The sequence below is a fragment of the Narcine bancroftii genome, chromosome 4 (genome assembly GCF_036971445.1).
Source record: "Narcine bancroftii isolate sNarBan1 chromosome 4, sNarBan1.hap1, whole genome shotgun sequence".
Taxonomy (NCBI): domain Eukaryota; kingdom Metazoa; phylum Chordata; class Chondrichthyes; order Torpediniformes; family Narcinidae; genus Narcine; species Narcine bancroftii.
In genome coordinates this window covers 169,812,605-169,839,600 of record NC_091472.1, presented here as the reverse complement: position 1 = coordinate 169,839,600, position 26,996 = coordinate 169,812,605, and the positions used below count along the sequence as shown (strand labels likewise).

The 26,996-nt window shown below is 44.8% G+C and overlaps 1 protein-coding gene across 6 annotated transcripts in view; it reads left to right on the top strand.

Moving 5' to 3' along the window:
• The window catches only part of slc35e4 (solute carrier family 35 member E4), a 67,318-nt gene that overhangs the window by 3,872 nt on the left and 36,450 nt on the right, over positions 1-26,996 (top strand). The window contains exons 1-2 of one of the 6 annotated variants that reach the window (XM_069932939.1): positions 5,358-6,606; positions 25,730-26,286. The exons of 1 other annotated variant lie outside the window; for it this stretch is intronic. In XM_069932939.1, coding sequence (XP_069789040.1) covers positions 5,982-6,606; positions 25,730-26,169 — 1,065 coding nt within the window. In that variant the 5' untranslated portion in view covers positions 5,358-5,981 and the 3' untranslated portion in view covers positions 26,170-26,286. Of the gene's footprint in view, positions 1-5,351; positions 6,607-25,729; positions 26,287-26,996 lie in introns of those variants that run through there. 4 more of the 6 variants (XM_069932940.1, XM_069932941.1, XM_069932943.1 and 1 more) reach the window with 4 other exon arrangements.

The following is a 26,996-nucleotide window of genomic DNA, read 5'->3' as shown; positions in this document are numbered from 1 at the left end:
GCCACGCGGCAGTACAAGTGGGGCTGATTCGCCACGAGTATGTGTGCTGCCACACAACCCCTCACCCCCAGAACCGGCTTATGTGTCCTGCTGCTTGGGCAGATGGCCTTGGCGTTTAGGCTGGGCATTTTGTTTTGTTTGAGTGAAGTGCACGTGCGCTGCCTAGAGACGGTCCACCGTAAACAGTTCACTTTTACCCCCAATGTCCAATGTGAAGGTCTTGCCAGATATCTGCAGGACTCTGTAGAGGCCTTCATAAGGGCGCTGCAAGGGCGCTGTATGCGAGCCGTACCAGATGAAGATGTACTCGGCCACATCCAGCTCTTTGGGCAGTAGGGATGATCAGCTAACGTGGCGTGTAGGAGGAGGGGAAGCCAGTGAGGCGAGTTTGATATGGAGCTCTGCCAGCAGGGTTGGGTTGTTGGTCGTGGAGTCTGTTGTCAGGCTGAAGAACTCACCGGGCAGTGACAGTGGCACACTGTACACTAACTTTGCGGATTTAACTTACAGATCCTCCTTCGGAGCCGTCCAGATGCCGAGCAGGACACAGGGCAACTCGTCTACCCAGCCGGGACTAGTGAGGCAGGCCATGAGGGCCGACTTCAGGTGACAGTGAAATCGCTCCACCAGGCCGTTTGCTTCTGGGTGATACGCCGTGGTGTGGTGGAGCTTGACCCCTAGCAGGCTCACCAACTGTGTCAAGAGGGTGGATGTGAATTGGGCACCTCTGTCGGTGGTGATATGTGCCAGGACTCTGAACCTGGCAATCCAGTGAGCAAGCAAGTTCCTGGCACACGTTTCGGCGGAAGTATCCTTGATGGGGATGGTTCACTTGTTCACAGTCAGTAAGTAACCTGCCTCCCTGGACACCGGCAGGGGGCTCACGATATCAACGTGTATGTGCTGGAACCTCTTGGCCGCTGAGTCTAACTGTTGAATCAGGGCCTTAGTGTGCCGGTGGACCTTGGAGGTCTGGCACTGCGTGCAGCTCCTCGCCATTTGCGCTACGTCCTTCTTGAGCCCATGCCACACAAACTGCTCTGCCACCATCCGCACCGATGTCTTGACCGAGGGGTGTGCTAGATCGTGGACCATGCTGAAGGCCCATGACCTCCACTGCGGTGGGACTACCGGGCGCGGCGATCTGGTGGAAACGTCACAGAGCAGCATGTCCGGGCTGCCCGGCAAATGGATGTCTTGGAGGTGGAGCCCTGTAATAGCGGTGCAGATGGCCTGTGTCTCTGCGATCTCCCTCTGGGCCTGTGCCAGCTGGGTGTAGTTTAGGCCGGAGGCGAGGCTGTGGATTGCGGGTCGTGAAAGCGCATCCGCCACAATATTGTCTCTACCTGCCCTGTGCCGGATGTCTGTGGTGAAGTCCGACACGTTGGATAGGTGCCACTGCTGGTGAGCCAACCAGGGATCTTTGGCCATGGTAAGGGCCTGCGTGAGCAGCTTGTGTTCGGTGAATGGCCTGCCCTCCAGGAAGTACTGGAAGTGTCTGATGGCTCCCTATCGAAGGTGCTGTACTTGAGTTCCAGGGGTTGAGGTGCCTACTGAAGAAGGCCAGCAGGCGCCACTGGCCATTGACCCACTGCTCCAGCACACCCAACGGCCGTGGCCGAGGCATCTACTGAGAGCACGGTGTGGGCCTCTGGGTGTGGGTGGGCCAATAGCGTGGCATTCGCCAGCATGTCCTTTGTTGATGCAAAGGCACCCTCCGCCTCTTCTGACCAAACCAGGACCTTGTCCTTCGCGGCGATCATCGAGAATAATGGCCAGGGATGATCCAATGGTAAAAGTTCACCAAGCCAACAAACTCTTGCAGGCCCTTGAGGGTGGTGGGTTTCGGGAACTGACGCATAGTGGCGACCTTCTCTGGTGCTGGAGCGGCTCCGGCCGCCGAGATAGTGTGTTCCAGGAATTGCAGCGTCTGCTTGTCGAATTGGAACTTGGCCATATTGACCGTGAGGCCGAACTCTGCCAAGTGGGCAAACAGGGTGCGGAGATGGACCTTGTGCTCATCGTAGTCCCAGCTAGCAATGAGAATGTCATCGAGGTATATGAACACAAAGTCCAGGTCCCTGCTCACTGCATCCATCAGGCGCTGGAACATCTGTGCTGTGTTTTTTAGTCCAAAAGGCATCCACAAGAATTCAAACAGCCTGAACAGGGTGATGATCGTGGTCTTAACGATGTCATTAGGGTGGACCGGGATCTGATGGTAGCCCCGTACCAGGTCGACCTTCGAGAAGACCTGAGTGCCGTGCAAGTTTGCTGTCAAGTCTTGAATATGCAGGATGGGATATCTGTCTGGCGTAGTCACGTCATTCAGGCGCCGATAATCCCCACAGGGTCGCCAGCCCTCAGAAGTCTTGGGGACCCTCTGGAGAGGGGAGGCCCAGGGACTATCGGACCTGCGGACAATTCCCAACTCCTGCAGGTGGGAGAACTCTTCCTTGGCTAGCTGTAGCTTCTCGGCAGGTAGTTGCCTGGCCTTGGCGTGCAGCAGGGGGCCTTGAGTGGAGATGTGGTGATAGACCCCGTGCTGGGGCATGGCAGGGTGAACTGCGCTATAGGATGGTGGGGAACTCATCGAGTATGCTGGAATATTCGTTCCTGGGAGCTGTGATGGCAGCTATCTTAGGCTTACAGGCCTCTGTGGCATCAAGGCGGACGGACTGAAAAGTGCGAGTGTTGACTAGTCATTTGCCCTTAACATCCACCAGCAGGCCATGCGCTCTGAGGAAATTGGCCCCCAACAGTGCAGTGCCCACTGAGGCCAGCACAAATCTCCAGCGGAACTTGTCCTTCCTGATCTAGATCTGCGCCCTGCGAGTGCCGAAGGTCTCAATGTTGGATCCGTTGGTTGTCCGCAGCGTAGGGCTCCGTGCTCTGGTGCGGGTATCAAGGGCATTCAGGAGTAAGATGCTCAGCTCCGCTCTGGTGTTTACTCGGAAAGGTTGGCCGGTGGACTTGTCGGTCATGTGCAGGAGGCTATTCGCGTGGTCAGCCACCGCAGCCATCAGCGGCGGCTGGCCGAGTCGTTTCCCTGAAAGGTACAGGGCTGTCTGCACTTACGGACTTGAGCCCCCCAGCGTTGGTGGTAGAAACACCAGGTGGGGTGGTGTTTCTTCCGGCTTGTGCCCAGGGGGAGGCCTGCAGCTGACTCGGTCCTGGGCGGGTGACCTGGCTGAGGGCGGCCTCGTTCTCCCACTTGGTTCGCCAGAGGGTGTTTGTACGGTCTGCAACTCGCCGTGGGTCAGAGAAGTCCTCGTTTGCCAGCAGGAGCTGTACGTCTTTGGGTATCTGCTCAAGGAAGATCTGGCGAACAAGAAGCAGAGCTTGTGATCCTCCGCCAGCGCCAGCATCTCGTCCATCAGGGCCGACAGGGTTCTGTCTCCTAGCCTGTCCAAATGCAGGAGTCTGGAGGGAGAGAGGCTGAAAGTGGGGAGAGGCTGAAAGTGCCAAGGAGGAGGTTCTTGAGGTCAGGGTATTTAGCAACGTCCGGCGGGTTGTGGATGAGGTAGTCCACCCTGGCCGCGGTCTCCTCGTCGAGTATGCTCACAACGTGGTAAAACATCGCGGTGTCTGAAGAAATGTTTCAGAGGCGAAACTGCGCTTCCGCCTGCCCGAACCATGTATGTGGGCGATGTGTCCAGAAGGGGGACAGTTTCACCGCGACAGCGTGGATCTCTGCGGGATCCATGCTGGGAGGCCGGAAAAACGTCTGGACTCAACAGGGTCATCAAAGTAGCGGGAGCTACGATGAAGAAGACTCACAACCACCACGTTGGAGGTTCTCAATGACCATTTATTTAAAAACTCGTGCGTGCCCCTTTAAGGGCATCATGAGCTCCGCCCACACATGGGAGGTGACATCATCATCTCTGCCTGAGGCGCGCGCTGGGCTAAAGCCACGAGGCAAGGAGGTCCCCCGACGGTGCCATTTTCACGTGGCTGCCCCGCCACACAGCGGTACAAGTGGGGCCGGTTCGCCACAATAGCACTTTTAATCTCATAATGATGCTGACATATTCTGTTAGTTCAACGGACCTAAACTGTTTTGCTTCTGATTTTCAGCATTTCATGCCTCTCGTGTCAGTGTTCAACAATAGTCAGCCAGCATTGATGGATTCCAGTTGCCCTGATACTGCTTTTCCATGGTCGCAATGTCCTGGTGAAACCTTTCACCATTTCATCACTAGGCTTTTTCAGGTGCATTCTCCACTAAGAATGGCCTGAAGAAGCAGCCCTTTAAATTGCAGTTCAGGTGGCAGCGTTGAAAGCGCAGCGCTGGCCACCTGAAAGGACAGCTGGCTCCTGTCCCTTGGGCTGTCAAGTCAGGATGGCTGGCTGTCAGTTGGGACAGCCAACGCGGGCTATCAGTGCGGGGACGTCCCCACACTGATCCTGCTGCCCCGCTCTCTCCCCACTCACGGGGCTGGAGCGGCCGGCGGGGGAGAAGGCTGGAGCACCAGTGGGGGAGAAGACGGGGGCTGAACGGCCGGCAGAGGACAAGGAGGCGCTCAAGTCGGGTACCGGCATTGTTTCAGCCAGCCCCCTTTTCCCCACTCTCGAAATCAGTGCCCACAGTGTGGGGACAGCCCTCGCTGGCCGCCCGACAGTGTGGGACTGATTTCTTGAGTGGGGAGAGAGCGGGCAGCGGGAACAGGGATAGGAGCTGTCAGGCGCTCACCAGCTGACTGTCATCCGAATGCTTTTAGGCGGCTGCATTCAGATGGCTGGGGAGGGGCCCACTGTGCTGCGGAGATTATCCCTCTTGGAGGAGGGTTGCCAAGCTCACCTTGCAGGCGCCTCCTGCACATTCACGTGGTCTCCCCACAGCCGCATTTTGCCAAAATATGCGGCTTGACAAACGGGGCAATTGACCCCCGAAAGTGCCTACCGACTGCATCAAGATCAGCAAGGAAGAAGTCCAAGTGTGATGCAAAAAAAAAGAAATTTTAATGATGTTGCACTTCGTGGTTTTGTATGCTTGAAATACACTTAAAATATGACGGGAAATCACAAAAAAAACAGGTTAAATTTGGAACAAATAGATACATGATAGAAAGATTTAAAGTGATTTTTTTTTTGTAATTCATAAAATACTCCCCAAAATGTTCAGGAAGCAAAATCTTCCGTGTCCAGTGTAACTGTCTTCAATCTCATCAGTCACCCTCAGACCTCTTCGAAGGAACTTTATTACATGCTTTCTAAAAATCTATTCCGATGGCATCCTGTGAGGGGTGATTAACTTCCCTCTGACTTGTTCCAAGCTCAGGAAAATCACAAAGGCAAGGATTGAGGTTGACGCAAATCAAGTGTTGTCCGTTGCTCGGCGACAGGCGTCCTTCAAACATTGCAACATGTGAAGGAGGAAGGAGTCAGGATCACGTGAGAGGAAAACGGTGCAACCATTAGCCCACGGGCTCCCGTTTTGTTTCTGCGTGAATCGGCGTCGTGAATCTGAGCACGATGCATTCCGGTTGTGATTGTGAAACAAAAATAAACGTGTGGACGTTCCTGCGCAGTCCATTTAGTAAAGAATGGCCGTTGACCCCGCGTTTTTTTAAAAATGTTAGCAGGGAAGGTCACAAGATCATCAAACTAAATTTGGAAGAGTGACGTGCGATCCTGCCCTCGCTCCATTTCAGCGGAGGCTCCAAGCAATTCGATGCGCAGCCGGCGGGTGAGAAAAGCGTTCCCAGAAGCACGGTCATTCATCGGAAACGTCCAGCTACAGCAAGGCGTAGAGACTTCGGAAATCGCTCTTCTCTCATTTAAAACACCTATTCCTCCTTTACCCATGAAACAAACAACCATCGAACGATGAACGGCTGTGTTCAACGGGCGGTGTTTCACAAAGATCGAGCTGCTGAAATGGACAGGATCAGCCCCTTCCTGTGTTTAATTTCAACGCGGAGGAACCCCGAGTGTTAGCGGACACGGGTGCAAAATAATCCGAAGATGGAGTTACCATGACAACTGCTGATGTTTTCCCGGAGTTTCCTCCGCCGCTCTCCGATCAAGCAAGCAGGGAGACCGCGAAGAAGAGGCAGATGGTGCACACCTTCGCCGCGGTCGCCGTGCTCCTCGCCACGGGGACCACCATCACCAGCCTCAACAAATGCATCTTCGCTGTGTACAATTTTCGGTACCCTCTCCTGCTGTCGGCGCTCCACATGCTGACGGCCATTGTTGTCGACTACCTTCTGATCAGAATGGGGTTCGTCAATCTGAAAATCAAAGAAATTAGCGGCCTGCCCACTGCTGCCAAAGTCCGAGTCTTTCTCTTGAGCCTGACCTTCTGCGCCACCATCGCTTTTGGGAACATGGGGTTAAATTGCGTGCAGGTCTCCTTTGCACAGGTGATCTCCACCACCACCCCGCTCTTTACCATTGCCATTTCAAAGCTCTTCTTGGGAAAGCACCATCATGTTCTTAAGTACACTGCCATGATGCCCATCTGTCTGGGCGCTTCATTCAGTCTTATGGGCGAGGTGGAATTTGATCACAAAGGATGCTTCTACATTTTCGCTGCAACCATGTTGAGAGGAGTAAAATCCATCCAACAAAGTGAGTTGGGGTTCTCAGTTATTTTAGGTGGGTATGGTGAGTGGGCGGGTGCTTGCTGTCATCCAGCTCGAAGGGGCTATTGACTCAGTCTGTCCTCAGAAGATTGTTGAAATTAGATGAAGTGCAGTAATGCATTCTGTCTGTAAACCTTATTTTTCCTCAATCTTGTCACCAGAAAATAAATGGACATGTATGGCTTTGAGGTCATAGGAATTAATAAACATTGTGGGGTTTAGATTGCAAGATGAAAAGCAATTGTAAATCCAAATGTGACACAAAGATTGCAGGAGAATTAGTTGCACGATTCGCAATCAGCAATGAAGTATGGAAATAAGAAAACTCAGGGGTGATAAGCAGGCAATTTTTTTTAAATGCTAGAAAAAATAGAAGATCTAGCATCATTTACAAAGAGAGAGAAACAGGTAACAGTTCTGATGTAGGATCACCAGTATCTAATATATTTTTAAATACGGTACAGTGAAACCTCCAGTATCCAGCACCGATGGGGACTGGTAGATGCCAGATAAGTGAATTTGCCGGTTGCTTAAGATTGCGTTTTGTTTAAATGGTGAACTAACGGGCACCGATTTTAAATGAATATATTTTTTTTAACCTATTTACGTCCTATGAATTTTTTTGCCGGTTACTTGAGGTGGCTGATTGCTTGATTTCCCATGTGCTCCCTGATCTGCTACGTTTATCTGTCATTTTCCGTTTTAAAATCAGCTTTCTCACATGTTTTTTCTGCTTTTCAATTATTGGCGAGGCATGGGTCCTCCAAAGCTCGGCCCTGAGGTTTTGTTTTGAGTGCCTTTAAAATCTGTCTCTGACCTGGCAGAAAACCATTTTTTTATTGTTGTTTGTGTGTATATTGTTGAAAAAGTTTTCCTCCTGTTTAGACAACTTCTGACTCATTTCCATGTTGCAGTAATTGAGAATTTACACAGTTGGTTTTATTTAAGGGAACAAAAGAGCAGTATCAGCAGTACAGAAATTATATTTAGATCCCTCCATAGCAGTTGAAAATATTAAATTTAATTTCTAACATAGAAAAACAATAGATATTACCCTGCAACTTAATATGGTGTAATAAGTCTATGTGATTCATGAAACCTGACATTCTTCATCAATTTGGGTTAAATGTGACACAACCATGAGCATTGGCTATTAACTCTCCTCCTGAATTAAGCCATGAAATTAACTGTGATGTCCATGGTATGCCCAATATCTTTAGCAGGGCTTTCCGCTCATACCAGACAGTGATTCAGCCAGTCAACGCACTTTCCACCACACATCTGTCGAAATTTGCCAGGGTTTCCGATGTCATATCTGGCCAAACCTCTGCAGTCTCCTGAGGAAGTAGAGGTGCTGACGTGCTTTCTTCACGATCCCATTAGTGTGGGTTGAATGCAGCCCTGTGCCACTGGCCGATAGTCATTAAGGCAGATAACTACAAGATAATATCCATTCATATACCAATAGAAGAAAGCATAGATTTAGACCCATTGCAATTCGCCTATTGTCACAATTGCTTCACAGCAGGTTCAATATCACTGGCTCTCCACTCAGCTCTGGATCACCTCAAAAACAGCAATTCATACATACGGCTGCTCTACATCGACGACAGCTTGGCCCTCGGTACCATTATTCCCTCAGTACCATTATTCCCTCAGTACTGGTCAAGAAGCTACAAACTCTAGGCCTCTGTACCCCACTCTGCCACTGGATCCTTGACTTTCTCATCGCAAGACCACAGTCAGTACGAATTGGAAACAACGGCTCCTTCTCACTGATTATCCACACAGGTGCACCCCAAGGATGCGTGCTTAGCCCACTGCTCTACTCATACACCCATGACTGTGTGGCCTGGCACAATTCCAATGCCATCTACAAGTTTGCTGATGACATCACAGTTGTCAGCAAAATCACAAACGGCAATGAAGAAGCGTACAGGAGGGAGATAGATCAGCTCATTGAATGGGGTAACGACAACGACCTCACGCTTAATGTTAGCAAAACCAAGGAGATGATTGTGGACTTCAGAAGGAAGTCAGGGAAACACGACCCAGTCCTCACTGAGGGCTCAGTAGTGGAGAGGTTCAAGAACTTTAAACTCCAGGGTGTCAACATCTCCAAGGATCTGTCCTGGAGCCTCCATGTTGATGTAATCATGAAGAAGGCTTGCCAGCAGCTATTCTTTGTGAGAAGTTTGAGGAGATTTGGTAAGACTCTGAAAACTTCCACAGATTTGTCATGGAGAGCATTCAGGCTGGTTGCATCACTGTCTGGTATGGAGACACCAACTCTCAGGACAAGAATAAACTCCAGAGGGCTGTTAACTCGGCCTGCGACATCACAGGCACCAGACTCACTCCATCAAGGACATCTACATGAGGCAATATCTTAAAAAGCAGCCTCTATCCTCAAAGACCCCCACCACCTCTGTCATGCCCTCTTCATTTTGCTACCATTGGGAAAAAAGATACTGGAATCTAAAGATGAGCACTCAATGGCACAAGGGCAGCTTCTTCTCCACTGCCATCAGATTCCTGAATAATCAATGAGCCAAAGACACTGCCTTACTTTTGTGCATTTTTATTTTTTTACAGTAATGTTGTAAGCTGGTTATAATATGAATGTTTGCACTGTGACGCTGCCACAAAACAACGAATTTCATGACTTGTTCATGACATTAAATTCTGATTCTCCATTAGTTTTCTACTTGGACAAAGATACGTTGTAAGGGACACTGGGTTTTCATCATGCAGGAGCTGTTGATGTTTGGATGGCAAGGAGCACAGGGGAAGTATCCTTAAGCCAGAGAATATATAATATGGTGTGGGAGCAGTAATGAGTAAAAGCAACATCCTGAGTGTATTTTGAACATTTAAAATGTATATTTTATCTTAAAGATGGGATAGAAATTGTCATTGCAACATAAGATGGAATATTTTAGGTGAAAATGTTGATAGTGGAAAATCAGTCATAATCATAGAGCATTGCATCATGGAATAGGCCCTCAGCCCAACTAGTTCCTGCATACCGAATTGGCATTCTGGCCTCGTCCCATTTGCCTGCATTTGGTTCATATCCTTCTGGGCCTTTCCTATCCATATATCTGTCCAAATGCCTCTTGAACACTGTAATTGCACCTGCTTCAGTAGCCTCCTCTGGCAGCTCATTCCAATTAAAATGAGAAAATGTGGTTTGGTTCATTTGACAAGTGAATAAGATAGTTAAAGAAAAATAGAGAAATATCTGACCAACGGGAATGAAGAAAACTGTCAACCAGACTGTTTAGAGTCCTTGTGTAGGTCTCGATCCAAAACGTCGACAATCCCTCTCCCCCCCCCTCCCCTGAATGCTGCTTGATCGGCTGAGTTCCTCAAGTTTGATTTCTGTACAAACTGAACAGTATGTAGTTCATGTAATTTGATTATTAAAATTAGTGGTCTTTCTTTTCTCTGCTTATGTTTGTAAACATTGATCTGATACAAAGCCACATGATTTTAAAACATAACTTTAAATTTAGACATACATACAACTCGGGAACAGGCCCTTTTGGCTCACAAGCCTGATCCACCCAATTAACCTACAACCCCCAGGTCGTTTCAAATAGTGGAAGGAAACTGGAGCCCCTGGGATTCCTCCCACTGCATGAAACGTACCGACCGGGGTGTAGGATAATTGGGCAGCATGGACTCATGGGCCGAAATGGCCTATTACCGTGCTGAGTGTATGTGTAAATTAAAATTTTAATTTTAATTTTGAAGTATGAATATGCTAGTTCTGAACACTAGTGCAGCAGTAGAATCCTCCAACCATCTTCCAACAACATCTTCAGTCACTCCTTAATTGTGTGAATGTAGATAAATTAGTTATAGCTAGCAGTAGGTGCCAATTGAAAGCCTCAAAACATAGATAAAGATCAAAAGTTACAGCAAAATAGTTGTATTCTGGAAGAAACACTCCAGAAAGTGATTGGAAGAAGTGCTTCAACATGAAGATCAGAGTCCAGCATTAACGAAATTACTTGCCTAGAATATGCTGCAGTAAGATATATTAGAATGTTTTCACCCTAAGTGTTAACTTTTGGCACTGCAGCATGCTGGAAATGAGAATTGAAAGTGTTGGGATAGTATCAACAGGGTATCTGGTAACAGCAGTCACCTACTTATCCTTATTCCTCATTCAAGATTTTTTTATTGTCATGTAATAGTACAGAACAAGTAATATTACACAAAATTGCCTGTATGGCAGACAAAGATTTGCCTTGGCGCCCCTCGCAGTAAAAGAGAAAGAGAAGCAAAAGAGAGTCCCCTCTGAGCGTCTGTCGATTTGCCTCCAGCGCTCCTGCAGCTGCACAGAATCCTTTTCGATCCATTGGCAACCCAAATTCCAGATCCACACCTCCGACACCATCAGGAAGCCTTCAGCGCTGGGAGCCCTTCTTGCCCTAAGCACCATCTCGAATCCCAGTTCCAATACCTGGTCTCATGAGTCAGTCTCCAGAAGCCTTTGCAGGCCCCCCCATCTGCAAGTCTCCAGCAGCCTGTGTGGGTCCCTCAGTCGCTGAGCCCCTTCCTGGTTCACTGCCGTGGTCACTGTCTTGTATGGTAATGTCATCTCCTTTTCCTTTATCAATGGAAGGTTTTCTCCCCATTTTTGGTGCCCGACGCCAGTCTGCTGCTCCCCCAGAGTCTGCAACCCCTTGTAGCCCCTGCAGAGTACAGGTGTTGCCATCTTTCATTAGATAAAAAATGAGGAACTCCTGGTTAGTTGGACTCAATTTAGATACGTGAAAAAGAAAGTCTGAGAGAAAAGGAAGTAGAAAGAAAAGTCAATTATTTTTCAAAATATTTCTAGATTACTATTATGCAACACTTTTGACGTCAAATGTTTCTTGCATGCAATGAATGTAACTTTCATTTATCCCCCTTCTAAACAATGGGGTCGTTGTGACAAATTTAGTTTTAACATCACAAATGCAGTGATTTCTTGAAATTTACTGGATGATTATGAACAAGTGCAAAATTCCAGTAATTTGGAATAATCTGCTATTTATTTTTTCCCCACTATAAATTAATGGGATACGTTCATACTGGTAGTAGCAGGCACATTCATCGTGAGATTATTTTTTATATTAGCAAATGGTGAATCGCAATGAATTGATGCAACAAAACACATGGTTTTCAGCTATTTCCTAATAAGTTGAGAGCACTATTTGTAAATTTTAACCACACGATAGTAACATCGCTCAGGACATTGTAATCTCCCCAGAACAGAGTTGTAACAATTAACACCATGAGAAATGAATGTGCAAACTGAATTGCAAATGGCTAATTTGTTGTGTTTTTGTTTTCCTTCTCAATTAACTTGTGTTACACGCACTACTGCAGTTTTACCAGACTATACTTAAGTCCCTTTCACACTTGCTAGTGGTCCCAGGAATCAACGGCCAATCAGCCTTTAAACTGTCTAGTGTGAAAGGAAAATTGTCTCAATGCCAGCATCAGATACATCATCTCACACTGGGGATTGACGGCCTCGACCTCTAGTACAAGCATTGCAATCAGGCAAGTGTAGAAAGGGCAATTGTATTATGGGATTGAAATTATCTAAGTTTTTGCATGAGTGCAGGAACGTGAAGGAAGAAAAAATTAAAATAAAGGTATAAACTTTGCTGTGGGAAAGTCACGGTGAGAGAGAGGACAATAGTAGACAATTTTTAAACAGTGTGGGAAAGTTGGTAGCACTAGAGTGCACAATTTATCAAGACCATGGGGGGGAAACCAATGGCAGACCTGACTTTCCAGAATGTTGTGTGGCAGAGAAGCCTCTCCATGAGTGTTCTGTGCATACAGCCCTTTCTCTGCTGCACAGAATTCTGGGAGGACAGATCCGCCATCGCTTTTTCCTATGGTATTTCTATATTTGTGCAATAGCTCTACCAATTTTCCCATGCTGTTTAAAAATTGTCCGCTATTGCTCTTTATTGCTATCAGTTTCCGACAGTCCCTTATAAAGGTTTATATAGGTCAGCCCAACAACAACAGGGGCTGAAGGTCTCGTACTGTGCTGTACATAAAGCTTAATTATGTTATAATTAGGGATGATTAATTTTGTTCAAATATAAGATCATAAATACATTGATCAGGATTTAGGGCAGATCCACCATCACTCAATGTATCATGACGTTGTGAGAAACCCAGCTCACTGATGAAATAATTTTTCAGAGTCAATCAGTGAAGCGATATAACCTTTTATTCAACGTTCTTGCAAGAGCGGGTCTCCTTCAGAGAAGGCACACTCACTGATATTCAACAACCTTTTTATACATTTCTTTGTGTTAATAACCACTCCTTTGTTAATTTAATTGGTTAGTTAACTGAGTAATTGATATGTTAGTTTAACCTATCAAAAGCTGTTCCGCTCCTCGTCTTAAAGCCCGCCCTTGTTTACTCCTCCCATTCCCATGATTTTTGCGACCCCAACTCTTATTTATTCTTATCCTTATTTGGTATGATGCTTTGTCACATGTTCCCGTTCTTTTGCAGTTTTAAAAAATATATCAAGTTGGCCTTGCCTGCAAGAACTGTCCTTCCCTTGTATTCTAGCAGACACCCCCCCTCCCCCCTTTTCTTCTCTCACATCTCATCTGTACAGCTATTGTTAACACTGAATTATTACATTTTTCTGAAAAAGCACTTTGGATAATTCTCACAATGTCACCAGTAGAAGATAGAACAGTCCTAACCCCGGGGATGGCACCTTGCAAGTGTGAAAGCGTTCAGTGTCCCAGTTAGGCTTGGTCAAGTGCGAAAAGCCAAACCCCCATTCTTATCCTGGGACACTGAATGGCCGATTAGTGGGATGCAAGTATGAAAACAGTTATAGGCTGTTATTCAGAGTAATCACAGATTATCTGAAGCTCGTTTTCCCCAAGGCAGCCCTTAAGCAGAGATATTGTATGAAGTGGAGCAGATATATTTGGAGAACACTTATCTGAACTCTATGATCTTCAAAGCAAATTAATTTTTATTTTTGTGAACTGGGATGGATGATCACTTGTGGACACAATCATTTAATACAGAAATTATTACATTAGAGAAGATAGAAATGAATTCAATTCATCATCTTTGGATGAAGAGATTATCCAGAGGTCATGAAATAGTATCATCCCTTCAAAACTGATCAGCAAACTCCAAAACCTGGGACTCAACACCGTACTGTGTCACTGGGTTATGGATTTCCTCACCTCCAGACCACGATCAATGAGAATTGGTAAGAACACCTCCACAATCTCCATCAGTACCGTAGGGCTGTGTGCTTAGCCCCCTGCTCTACTTACTTTACACCTCTGATTATATGGCTTGGTACAACAATAACACCATCTACAAATTTGCTGATGATACCACGATAGTGGGTTGTATAAAGGAAGGTGACAAGTCAGCAGACAGGAGGGAGATTGAAAATTTGGCTGAATATTGCACAACAATAACCTTGCACTCAATGTCACCAAAACTAAGGAGCTGATTGTTGACTTCAGGAAAGAAAAACCAGAGGTATACAATCCAGTGATCATTGGGAGATCAGAGGTGGAGAGGGTGAGCACATTTAAGTTCTGGAAAGTGTTACGAACCCTGAGGACCCCAAAACTCAGCAGCAATAGATATTCACCAAGACAAATGGTGACTTAAACAAAAGTTGCTTTTAATTATCTTTAAACATGAAAACAGGATCACACTTTAACTTATCACTAATGACTTAACTAACCTAACTTAATCCCATTCTAATTCTAAGTGCACGTGTATGTAATGTGTGTGTAAGTTCAGAAAAGTTCTTTGATTCACAGTCCAATCTCGCTTCTCATTCCTCCAAGTTCACTGGTTGCAGGCAATTCTTATACTATGCACAGAATTTAACATGTATAAAGTTCACCAGGCTTTGGTTCTTGAAAGGTAAAGGGTTACCGCTCAGGAAGGTTCTTATCAGTTTTCAGAGAGAGATTTGTTGTTCCAGGTCACCCAAAACTGATTCCTTTTTAATCAGCCACTTCAGTGTCTTGCTGACGAAACTTGCCCCCTCAGAGTTCTCCAGATGATAACCTTTTTCTTTAAGGTTACCACAAAGTACCTTTTTGTTTCTCTTATTCCAAGTGAAACATTAGACAGCCAGTCCTCTCCTCTTGCATGAACCACAAGGGCTTTGACCAGCCTGAACTAAACACTCACAACCCATCTTCCAAATGGGGTTTTCCACAAGCTTGCCAGCTTGTCCTGTTCCAGTCCCAGCTGCTGCTGCAGAACTGTAGAACTGATCTCTGTCTCTCTCTCTCTCTCTTTCTCTATCTTCCTCTCCCTCTCAGAGAGAAAGCCTGTTTGTCTCTCACATGACCATCCGAGAACAGCAAGTTCCACTGCAGACTGTCTGCGGCTCTGACAAGCTCTTTCATCTCTTGCCTTTTTGTAAACAACATTAGTGAAGTCTCTTGGGCACTCTCCAAAGCTTTTGCAAAGGCTCTGAGGCCCCAACATGTCTAGCATTAGCAGAGCTCCAGTATTTTAAACAAGACCTGTTTTAAAGTGTTTGTATGTGACCTACTCTAAAAAACTCTGCCCTAATATATCTCCCAAAAACATATCTATATTCTGTCACAGAAGTCACTATCTCAGAGGATCTTTCCTCGACCCAACACACTAATGGTATTGTGAAGAAAGCACGTTAGGGCCTCTACATCCTCAGTAATTTGCGGAGGTTTGGTATGACACCAGAAACCCTGGTAAATTTCTACAGAGGTTTGGTGGAAAGTGTGCTGACCGGCTGCATCACAGTCTGGCATGGGGACGCCAATACCCCTGAGCATAAAGCCCTCCAAAAGGTTGTGGACATAGCCCAGGACATTGCAGGCAAAACCTTTCCCATTATCAAGACCATCTACAGGGAACACTGCCATTAAGGAGCAGCAGCAATCACATCACCCCAGCACACACACTGTTCTCACTGCTGCCATCAGGAAGGATGTACAGGTGCTACAAGACTCGCACCTCCAGGTTTAGCAACAGTGGCTACCCCTCCACTATCAGACTCCTCAATCAGGGACTCATTTAAGAATCCTTACTTTTGCACTTTATTGTTTTTTTAAAAATTCTCTATGCATTGCAGTTAGTTTCTTTTCATTTGTTATCTGTTCACACTTTGTTTGTTTATATGTATACATTGTGTACAGTTTTTTTTGCACACCAATTAGTGGTAATTCTGCCACGCTCACAGGAGAAAAGGAATCTCCGGTTTGTATGTGATGTCATGTATGTATGCTGACTATAAATCTGAAATCTGCACTGATATGAAGAGAAGGCATGAGAATGGGGTTGAGAGGAAAAATACATCAGTCATTTCTACCAGAGCAATTATACCAAACTGAGAACGAAGGGAAAGAAGACAAAATAGATGAGTTTCTAGCTAAAATTGAACTACCGAAATTGCAAGAAGAGGAGCAAAACAAATTGATAAAACCATTTGAAATAGAGGAAGTATAGGATATATTAAAAAAGCTACCGAACAATAGAACGCTTGGAGAGGACGGACTCCCAATAGAATTCTATAAAATATTTAAAGAGTTATTAATTCCTCCTCTCCTGGAAGTAATGAACCAAATAGAAGAAACACAAAACTTGCCAGATTCATGTAAAACAGCAATAATTGCAGTAATACCAGAGACGGGGAAAAATCCACTAACACCAGCATCATATAGATCAATATCTCTACTTAACTCACATTATAAGATAATAGCAAAACTATTAGCAAACAGATTGGCCGACTGTGTACCAAAAATAGTAAAACAAGATCAAACTGGATTTATTAAGAAAAGACGAACAACGGACAATGTCTGTAAGTTCATTAACTTAATCCATGCAGAACAAGGAAATGAGATGCCAACAGTGGTTGTTGCTTTAGATGCAGAGAAAGCCTTTGATAGGGTAGAATGGAATTATTTATTCAAATTATTTCAGAAGTTCAACCTATCAGAGAAATATATTAATTGGATTAAAGCATTATATAAGGGACCAATGGCGAAGGTGACAGTAAATGGATATATATCGAACCAATTTAAATTAAGCAGGTCAACTAGGCAGGGATGTCCACTATCTCCCTCACTGTTCGCTTTAGCAATAGAACCATTGGTAGAACTAATAAGAACAGAAAATAAAATAAAAGGGATAAAAATAAAAGAGAAGGAATATAAAATCAGTTTATTTGCAGATGACATCGTAGTATACTTAACAGAACCAGAATTATCAATAAAAGAATTACATAAGAAATTGAAGGAATATGGAGAAATATCGGGATACAAGATCAACGCAAATAAAAGTGAAGCGATGCCAATGAATAATGCGGATTTCACAAAGTTTAGAAAAGAATCACCATTTAAATGGCAAACACAAGCAATCTGATACCTAGGTATTAGACTAGATAATAATCTAGGCCATCAATACAAATTAAATTATCAGACATTGATGATGAAATTACAAGATGACTTAGAACATTGGAAAGATTTACCACTAACACTGATAGGAAGGGTAAATTGCATTAAAATGAATATCTTCCCAAGGATACGATACCTATTTCAATCATTACCAATTCCCTTAACAGAGACATTCTTCAATGAACTAAAGAGAATAATAAGGAAATTGTTATGGAAAGGGGGGAAACTGAGGATAGCGCTAGATAAATTAACAGAATGGTACAAATAAGGTGGTTTGCAGCTACCAAACTTTAAGAATTATTATAGAGCAGCACAATTAATATACCTATGAGATTTTTATCAAACAAGGGAAACAGCAGATTGGACCAAGATAAAATAGGGGAGAAGGTACCAGAACATATACTTTATAAGTGGGATGAAAAACTGGTGCAATATAGAAGTCCATCTACTCAACATCTGGAAGAAGATTCACGTAGAAAGGAAAAAAACAAATTACCAACTACCAATATTATTATTGACGCAAAATCAACTAATCCCTTTCACAATGAATAACCTTTCCTTTAGAAAATGGGAGAGAAAAGGAATTAAAAGAATAGAAAATTGTTTTTTGGGAAATAATTTATTATCATTTGAACAAATTTGGAATAACTCATGGTACAATATTTGCATACCACCAACTGAACACCTACTTAAAGGACAAATTGGGAAGCAGACTGAGATTATCAGAAGGAAGCAGCTTTGAATATGTGATTACAGACACAATGATAATTAAAAGATTTACAACAAACATGTACATCAAGCTGCAAGAGAAAGAAAATGAAATAAGCTATAAACCCAAACAGAAGTGGGAAAAAGATCTAAAAATAAAGATAAAAAATGAAATATAGGAAAAGTTATGCTCCGGAACTATGAGAAATATAATAAATACGAGGTTACGCATGATACAATATAATTGGTTACACAGGCTATATATCACGCCCCAAAAGTTAAATAAATGGGATCCAACAGTATCAGATAGATGCTTTTGCTATAAGAAGGAAACGGGAACAACAGTACATGCAATTTGGGCATGTGAGAAAGTGAAAAAGTTTTGGGAAGATCTAAATCAGGTATTAAATAAAATCACAAAAAGCAACATACCAAAAAATCTAGAGATCTTCTAAGTAATAAAAGAAGTAAAGAATTAGGGCTCAAACTGGATGAAGCTCAAAAAAGATTTATTATGGTAGTCTTAGCTGTAGCAAAAAAATGTATAATGTCAACTTGGAAATCGGAAGAGAGCCTGAGAGTACAGCAATGGTACATAGAAATGAATAAATGTATTCTATTGGAAAAAATAACATATAATTTAAAAAATAAAGTCACATTATTTGAACAAATTTGGGGACCTTACATGGAACACAACAGAGAGGACTTCCGCGGACCTCCACCCCCAAAAATGATAGAATGAGAAGAAGACGAAATGAACTGACCCAGTGTGTAAAAGTAGATGACACCATTTTCTTGTTTATTTTCATTGTGTGATGAGATTGTTTAATGGGTTTGTTGTATTGTATATGTTGAATGTTTAAGGGGTTTGGAGGGGATGGGAGGGAGGGAGGGGGGAAAAATGACACTGTGTATATTCAAGAGGGAAATGTTTGTGTATTTTGATTAATATAGTTTATAGTGTGAAAAATAAATAATTTTTTTAAAAGTCATGACTCGAATGAAAGAGCAGGCTCAATGGGCCGAGTTTTCTAATTCTGCTCTTATGTCTTATGTTCTTTTATAAATTAAACACAGAATTCGAATGATAACCGTTATCAACCTAGCCTACATAGGTTGAAGTAAAATCCACATTATCCAGAATTTAAGCAACCGGCATCCTCAAGTAACTGGCAAAAAAAAAATCACAGAAAATAAATGGGTAAAAAACACAAAAGTTTAAAATTGACGGCCTCCCTACTAATCATTTTGCCAGTTACTCAACACACAATCTCAAGCAACCAGAAAATTCACTTATCTGTGTCGCGCGTCGAATGACTCAAAGACTTGTTGACTCAAACCAAGGCTTTCATTAACAAATGACTGGAGCGTAGTACATCGAGGTTGACCAGTCCAGACTGACCTGGGTCTGGTTAGGAGCAGCCCTTTATGACCTGCCAGTAGCCGTGGCTACGGCTCTCAGCCAATCACTACTACTATATGTAAATATATACATTGGTGATAGTATCCTGTACAATCACATTCACCCCTTCTTTAGGAACTGACCCCGGGATGAGTACGAAGAAAAAGGAGGGGGGGTGTATAGCATGCAGTGTTCATGGGCTGTAATGGTCGGGAGGCCTGATTATCTGATGTAATCGCTGTGGCGTCGGGATCGGGGTAGCTGGCGGAGTATCATCTCTGGGGTCCCCGGGTGTGGGCGCAGTTTCGCCTAGTCCACAGTCATCGTTGGCCATGGGCTGGTCCAATCTGCTGCCTTTGTCATCTGCGAGGTGCTGCTGGTCCCACTGTCCCAGCAAATAACCTAGGGGAGGATTGGATGCAGTTTGGGTTGAAATGTAACAATGTTAGACTCTGCTTGGGCCAGGTCGTTTAGCGAGACCATGTCCTCCTGCCTGTCCAGATACTCGATATAGGTGTAGTGCGGATTAGTGTGTAACAGCGTTACCCGGTCGACTAGGGGGTTGTTTTTTGAGTAGCGGACATGAGGTATCAGCAAGACAGGTCCAGGGACTGTCAGCTAAGCCGGAGTTCCCAATTCCGACTTCCGACATCCGTTCGTGTGGGGTAGCGTTGGTGGCAGTGTATAACAGGGACCTGATGGAGTGTAGGGCATTTGGGAGGACATCCTGCCAGCAAGTGGTGGGGAGGCCTTTAGATTGGAGGGCAAGTGTGATCACTTTCCAGATGGTGGCATTTTCCCTTTTGACCTGCATGTTACTGTGCGGGTTATAGCTAGTGGTCCTGCTCGAAGCAATACCGTGCTCCAGAAAGTACTGTCTCAGCCCCGCACTCATAAATGAGGACCCCTGGTCACTATGGATGTAACTGGGGTACCCGAAAATGGTGAAGATGCTGTACAGTGCGTTTATGACTGAGGAGGCAGTCATGTCCGGGCAGGGAATAGCGAACGGGATGCAGGAGTACTCATTGATCACCATGAGAATGTAGGTTTTACGGTTCGTCGACGGTAGGGACCTCTTGAAGCCCACACTAAGACGTTCGAAGGGCCAGGTGGCTTTAATGACGTGGGTCTTCTCGGGCCGGAAAAAGTTGGGCATGAACTCAGCGCATACTGGGCAGGCTCAGGTCTCCTCAACCGTATAGGGCAGGTTACGGGCCTTTACAAAGTGGGGGAACCTGGTGACCCCTGGATGACAGAGGTCCTCATGGAGTCTCTGCACCCTGTTCCAGTTGTACACTGGCGCATGTCCCACGGGGAAGGGCGTTAGGCGGGTCATTGAGTTTGCCAGGCCGGTACAGAATGTTGTAGTTGAAGATAGAGAGTTCGATTTTCCACCTGACAATCTTGTTTTTTTTTAATTGTTTTTCACACTATGAACCATATCAATCAAAATATATACAAACATTTCCCTCTGAAATATACACAGTGGCATTTTCTCCCTATTTTTTCCCCCTACCTTCCCTCCCTCCTTCCCACCCCCCTCCAAACCCATTAAACATTCAACATATACAATACAATGAACCCATTAAACAATGTCATCACACAATGAAAATAAAAAGAAAATTGTGTCATCTACTTTTACACACTGGGTCAGTTCATTTCGTCTTCTCATTCTATCATTTTAGGGAGTAGAGGTCCACGGTAGGCTCTCTCTGTTATGTTCCATGTACGGTTCCCAAATTTGTTCAAGAAATGTGACTTTATTTTTTAAATTATATGTTATTTTTTCCAATGGGATACATTTATTCATTTCTATGTACCATTGCTGTACTCTCAGGCTCTCTTCTGATTTCCAAGTTGACATTATACATTTTTTTGCTACAGCTAAAGCTATCATAATAAATCTTTTTTGCGCTTCATCCAGTTTGAGGCCTAATTCTTTACTTAGAAGAAAGATCTCTGGATTTTTTGGTATGTTGCTTTTTGTGATTTTATTTAATACCTGATTTAGATCTTCCCAAAACTTTTTCACTTTCTCACATGCCCAAATTGCATGTACTGTTGTTCCCGTTTCCTTCTTACAACGAAAAGATCTATCTGATAATGTTGGATCCCATTTATTTAACTTTTGGGGCGTGATATATAGCCTGTGTAACCAATTATATTGTATCATGTGTGACCTCATATTTATTATATTTCTCATAGTTCCAGAGTATAACTTTTCCTATATTTCATTTTTTATCTTTATTTTTAAATCTTTTTCCCACTTTCGTTTGGGTTGCAATCTTGTTGTTTTTGATCTTACCCCGCTGTTTGCTGATAAACATAAATGAGATCGCACATTGGTCGTTCAGCAGTGTAAAGTGCCTGCCAGCGAGGTAGTGTCTCCAACGACGTACCACAATGGCCTGGGCCTCCTTCTCGACAGAGGAGTGTTGGGATTCTGGGACCTGGAGGGTCTTAGAAAAGAAGACAACAGGCCTACCGGCCTGGTTTAAGGTAGTTGCCAGTGCAAAGTCAGACGCATCGCTCTCCACTTGGAAGGGTATGGATTCGTCTACGGTGTGCAGAGTGGCCGTGGTGATGTCTGACTTGATGTGGTCGAAAGCCGCTCTGGCTTCTGCTGACAAGGGGAAGGAGGAGGTGGACTTAATCAGTGACTGAGACTTGTCAGTGTACTGTGGGACCCATTGGGCATAATAGGAAGAAAAAACCCAGGCAGTGTTTGAATGCCTTCTGAGTTTGGGGCGGTGGAAGGTCCATGAGAGGGCGCATGCAGTCGGGCTTTACCATCCCATTTTCCACCACGCAACCTAGAATTACGAGGCGAGTGGTCTGGAAGACACACTTCTTGAAATTGTAGGTCAGATTCAGCCGTTTCATGGTTTGGAAGAATTTCTCAAGGTTGGTGTTGTGGTCCTGTGGGTCGTGGCCACAAATGGTGACATTGTCCAGATTCAGGAATGTAGCTGTTAGGGCGTTCTGGTCTACCATCCGGTCCATCTCTCGCTGAAAAACCGTGACTCCATTAGTGACACCGAAGGGGACCCTGAGGAATTGATACAAATGCCCGTTCGCTTCGAAGGGCGTGAAAGGGTGGACCTCCAGGCGGATTGGGAGCTGGTGGAGGTCTGAACGGAGGTTGATGGTGGAAAACACACGGTATTGGGTGATCTGATTCATCACATCCGTGATTCGCGGAAGAGGGTAAGCATCCAAGAGCATGAAGTGGTTGACCGTTTGACTAGTCAATCACCTTCCGCAGCTTCTCCCCGTTCTTCACCACTACCACCTGCGCCCTCCAGGGACTTGCACTGGGCTCGATGAAGCCCTCATCCAGCAGTCTGCGCACCTCACTTTTAATAAATTTCCAGTCCCCAAAGCTGTGCTGCCGGCTTTTAGTGGTAATCGGTTTCCAGCCAGGGGTGAGGTTGGTGAAGAGTGCTGGAGGAGCGACCCAGAGGGTGGAGAGGCTGCAAGTGGAGCATCGGGGGCGCGGGGACTGGTGTGGGCTGTCGCTGGCAGGAGTTCTCCGGGGTAGAGTGGTGGCAGACAGAGAGTGGAGAATGGGGATCCCCAAAATGCAGTGACACCGTTTTTAAAAAAAAATGGCATTGGAAATTCAATCTCAACAACACAGGCGCACATAATTGAGATAGACAAGCAACTTAAACCTTGTAAATTTGATGCCCTCAACTTTCAAGGTCACCACACAAAAATTGATGCCCGTTGAGTGGGCTCTTGTGGCCAGTGAGATCTTCTGGTCTGTCGGGTGAACTGCCAGCGCACATCGTTGGACCAGATCCAGGTGAATGAAGCTCCCCGTCGAACCTGAATCGAACAGACAGTGAGCATTACTGGCTCTTCACCTTAATAGTTTCCATGGCCTTAAATAGGGGGTGCGGCTGGTCCTGGTTTAATGTCACTGATGCAGCAACTGATACAGGGAGTGGGGCTGCTGCCTGTGTTGGTGACTGTGGAGGCTGGCGTGACGATGTCACTCATCACTGGGGGGGGGCCATCTGGTGGATCCTCGCGTCACTGGAGTAGGGACAGAGCATCATGGGGCCTTGGCCTGGTGCGCACTACAATCGCACGGTAACGTCATCAGAGTGGGTGGGCCAACGGCAAGTTGCAGAGGCGGCAGTCAGCGTTGAGCTGCAGAGTTGGCGACACTCGTGGTACAGGCAGACCATCGGGGCCTGCTGACGTGAAGGTCCTGTTGGGCAGGGGAGCCACGTCAGGGATCAGCATCACAGCGGTGAGGGTGGAGCGTTGCGAGAGGGGCACCATCCATACGCAGTGCTTGTGTCGTGACATCAAGCATTGCCGCGCGATCAATTCCTCGCTCTCATTTGATGAGAGTTCCGAGGATGAGTAATTCGAATTTGGGAAAGGCGATTGGGCCTCACACGAGGCACTGTGCTTGGCATTGGCCATTTTGGACTGCCAGGCGCTGGTGAAGTGCTTTCTGCACTTCTGGCATCGGGCCTTCCTCGCAGGGTACAGGGATCAACTGTGCTTCTCCCTCCTGCAGATGTAGCACTTCAGGGCTGCGTTGGGTAGTGTGGCAGCGGAGGCGAGGCCATCGACAGGGCGTGGGGAGGCTGGGTTAAATACAGGCGTTCTACTCACATCGTAATGGGGGACCCAGCCCTGTGTATAGACGTCCATGCTTAGGGCTGCAGCCTCCATTGTTTCAGCGATTTGAACGGTCTCCACCAGGCTGTCTCCCCCATGCTCCAGTAATCGTTGCCTCACCTTATTGGATCGGACCCCAGCCACATAAGTGTCCCTGATGAGGTCGTTGGTGATCCCGGCCGCAGTTTTGTCAGTGCACGCACAAGCTCTACCCAGTAACCTCAGTGCCTGGAGGTAGGCTCTGCAAGACTCACTGGGCTGCTGCCTCCTGGTCGCCAGCATGTGCCTGGCATAAACCTTATTCACAGGCCGCTCATAGAGTCCCCTCAGCACATTCATGGCAGCCATGTAGGAGGTTGTGTCCTGGATATTTTTATAGGCTCTCGTGGACACCATGGACATCAGGACTAGCAGTTTATCTGTTTCTTCCTCCATGATGCGGTCTGATCGCTGCAGATATGCCTGAAATCACTCTGAGCAGTAGCTGACTGCGAGTCCATTTTGAGGCATTCTGGTTGCAGCATTTGCACCATTCATTGAAATTTTTGTTAATAAAATTATAGCGCGTCGGTTGACTCAAAGACTTGTTGACTCAAACCAAGGCTTTTATTAACAAAAGACTGGAGCGTAGTACATCGAGGTCGACCAGTCCAGATTGACCTGGGTCTGGTTAGGAGCAGCCCTTTATGACCTGCCAGTAGGCGTGGCTACGGCTCTCAGCCAATCACTACTACTATATGTAAATCGATACAAATATATACATTGGTGATAGTATCCTGTAGATTCGCAATCTGGCATATACAAATCCCCATAGGTGCCGAATATCGAATATAATCTGAGCCGTATGGTTCAGAACCATGAGAGGAGCTGCATGTAGCTGCAAATTGAGGAAGCCCCTTTCTGCTTGTACTTCCGTGAGTTCTCTGATGTTTTAGAAAAAAACACTACTGGGCCCAATCTACAGTCAGTTTCTACCTGTATATGGTCGTTCGCCTAATGACTGAGCAGTAGGAGCTGTGTAGGAGTTATGGAAGACACATCTCCATTTCTACTGGTCCGTATCAGCGGCAATACTGTATTATTGCAACTGCAGCAGTGCCGCCATTGTTTTCTGGCAAACATTTTCCTTGTTGGTTAATTTATCTATATGTTCATGAACTATAATTATTAGAATTTAAATTCTAAAATTGATTATTGAAATTGACAGTTAAATTACAACAATAGTGACTCTGTTACTCTCTAATAGATTTCAAAATCTACTTTAGTCCTTGTTGCTGGTGAAGATTTTTACTTTTAAAATTATTCAGGAAAAAACCCCCACAGTTGGCATACAGTAGTTTAAAAATAAGTTATGTATAAAGTTACAATTCTGGTGTTTGGGCAGGATTTCAAACTCTACATGACTGCACAATTCATTACTATGGTTACAATATTGAATAAAATATTGCATGCCGTTCAGTCACTCCTGTGGAATGAGTGACTTTTCCATGTTCATTTTACAAAGCTTGTGGAAAACTGGAACTGAACTTAACTTTTGATAGACTGAAGTAGTCACTATGGAAATAATGACAGCCGTGGATGTTTCAAAGAAGTTCTTGAATTGGGAATTCTTTGAATTCGGAACAACTTTTTTGAAACTGTTCAGATTCAGTTATAACCAAGTTTTTATAGCGGAAGTCATCAAAAATGCTGTAGAAGTTAGTTTTAAAAAACGCATGTGCAGATTTTGTTTTTCCTGTTTCTTTGTTTCTGTCAAAGTTTGCTTCTGTTTCCTAAGTCTATTCTTTCCTTCTAGTTTGCCCATGCTTTTATCTGTTGTATTCCAATGTCATCCTTTTATGTTTTTACCCACATTCAAAACAGATCCTAATATTACAACACTCATTACTCTTTTTATCTTTCTTTTTAAGGTATTCTCCTTCAGGAAGAAAAGATCAACTCTGTCATCCTGCTTTACTTGATGTCCATCCCAAGCTTCTGTATTCTTATTTCCGCTGCTTTTCTGCTCGAGAGTGACACTGTGTGGGAGCCATCCATTAAGTATGACAACAGACTTTGGATTTTCATTCTCTTTAGTTGTCTGGGCTCAGTACTGTACAACTTGGCAAGTTTCTGTGTCACCACACTCACCTCTGCTGTCACTCTGCATGTTGTGGGAAACCTCAACATGGTTGGAAACCTCGTCATTTCACAGGTCCTCTTCGGCAGTGAGATGACCGTGTTAAGCTACGCTGGTATCGGGCTTACATTAACGGGTGTGCTGATGTACCAGAACTCAGACTTGATAGCAGACTACTTAAATTCAAGAAGCAAGCATCAGGAAGATGAAGACAGTTTAAAAATTGATTGATACAAAGCTTTGACAGGAAATAACACATTCACAATTCAATGGGGTTAAAGTTGCCAAACTGCAGGCAGACAAAATACTAATGATATTACAGTAAAGCACATTGCCTTATTTAAGAAATTTTTATTCAGTATTTTCTTTTATTTAATTCTACAATGAGTCTGACTGGAGTGTATTTATTTCATTCTATACTTTTAGACCAGATGATTAAATAGCTGTTTTTATGGAAGATATGTTTTCATGTTATTACATCCAAGAAAAAGAGGACAATATTTTATTGCTCATTTCATGTGAATTATGAAAGAATTATTTTCCTTTCCTCTAGTTATTAAGAATTTCTGATCAGCCGAAAAGGAATGTGAGGCAGATAAAATGCTGTGTCCCAATTCTCACCAAAATCCATACTCTCTCTGAAACTTCCAATTTTAACACCTAAAACATAAAGGATGCCTCACTTATATCTTTACATTCAGGTCTTGCAGTTATAATCTGGAATATAAAGGCTTGGTGAAAATTTTGGAGCACAATGGTTCACCGTAGTGCTGATGCCTCTCAGATCCATTGATCCAAGTTTGATCCTGATCTCCAGTCCAGTCTGCTTGGAGTTTGCCTTTTGCTCTGTGACTGTATGGATTTCTTCCAGTTTTCTCCCATATCACAAAGGATAGTTAGGTCAGTTGGCTACTGTAAATTTCCCCTTGTGCAGATGAGTGGCGGGAGAATCAGTGGAAACTGATGAGCATGTGAGAAAGAATAGTTACAATGCATGGAACATGTGGAATGGGATCATTTTGGGGGCTGTTGTGGGTTTAATGAGCCAAATAGCTTCC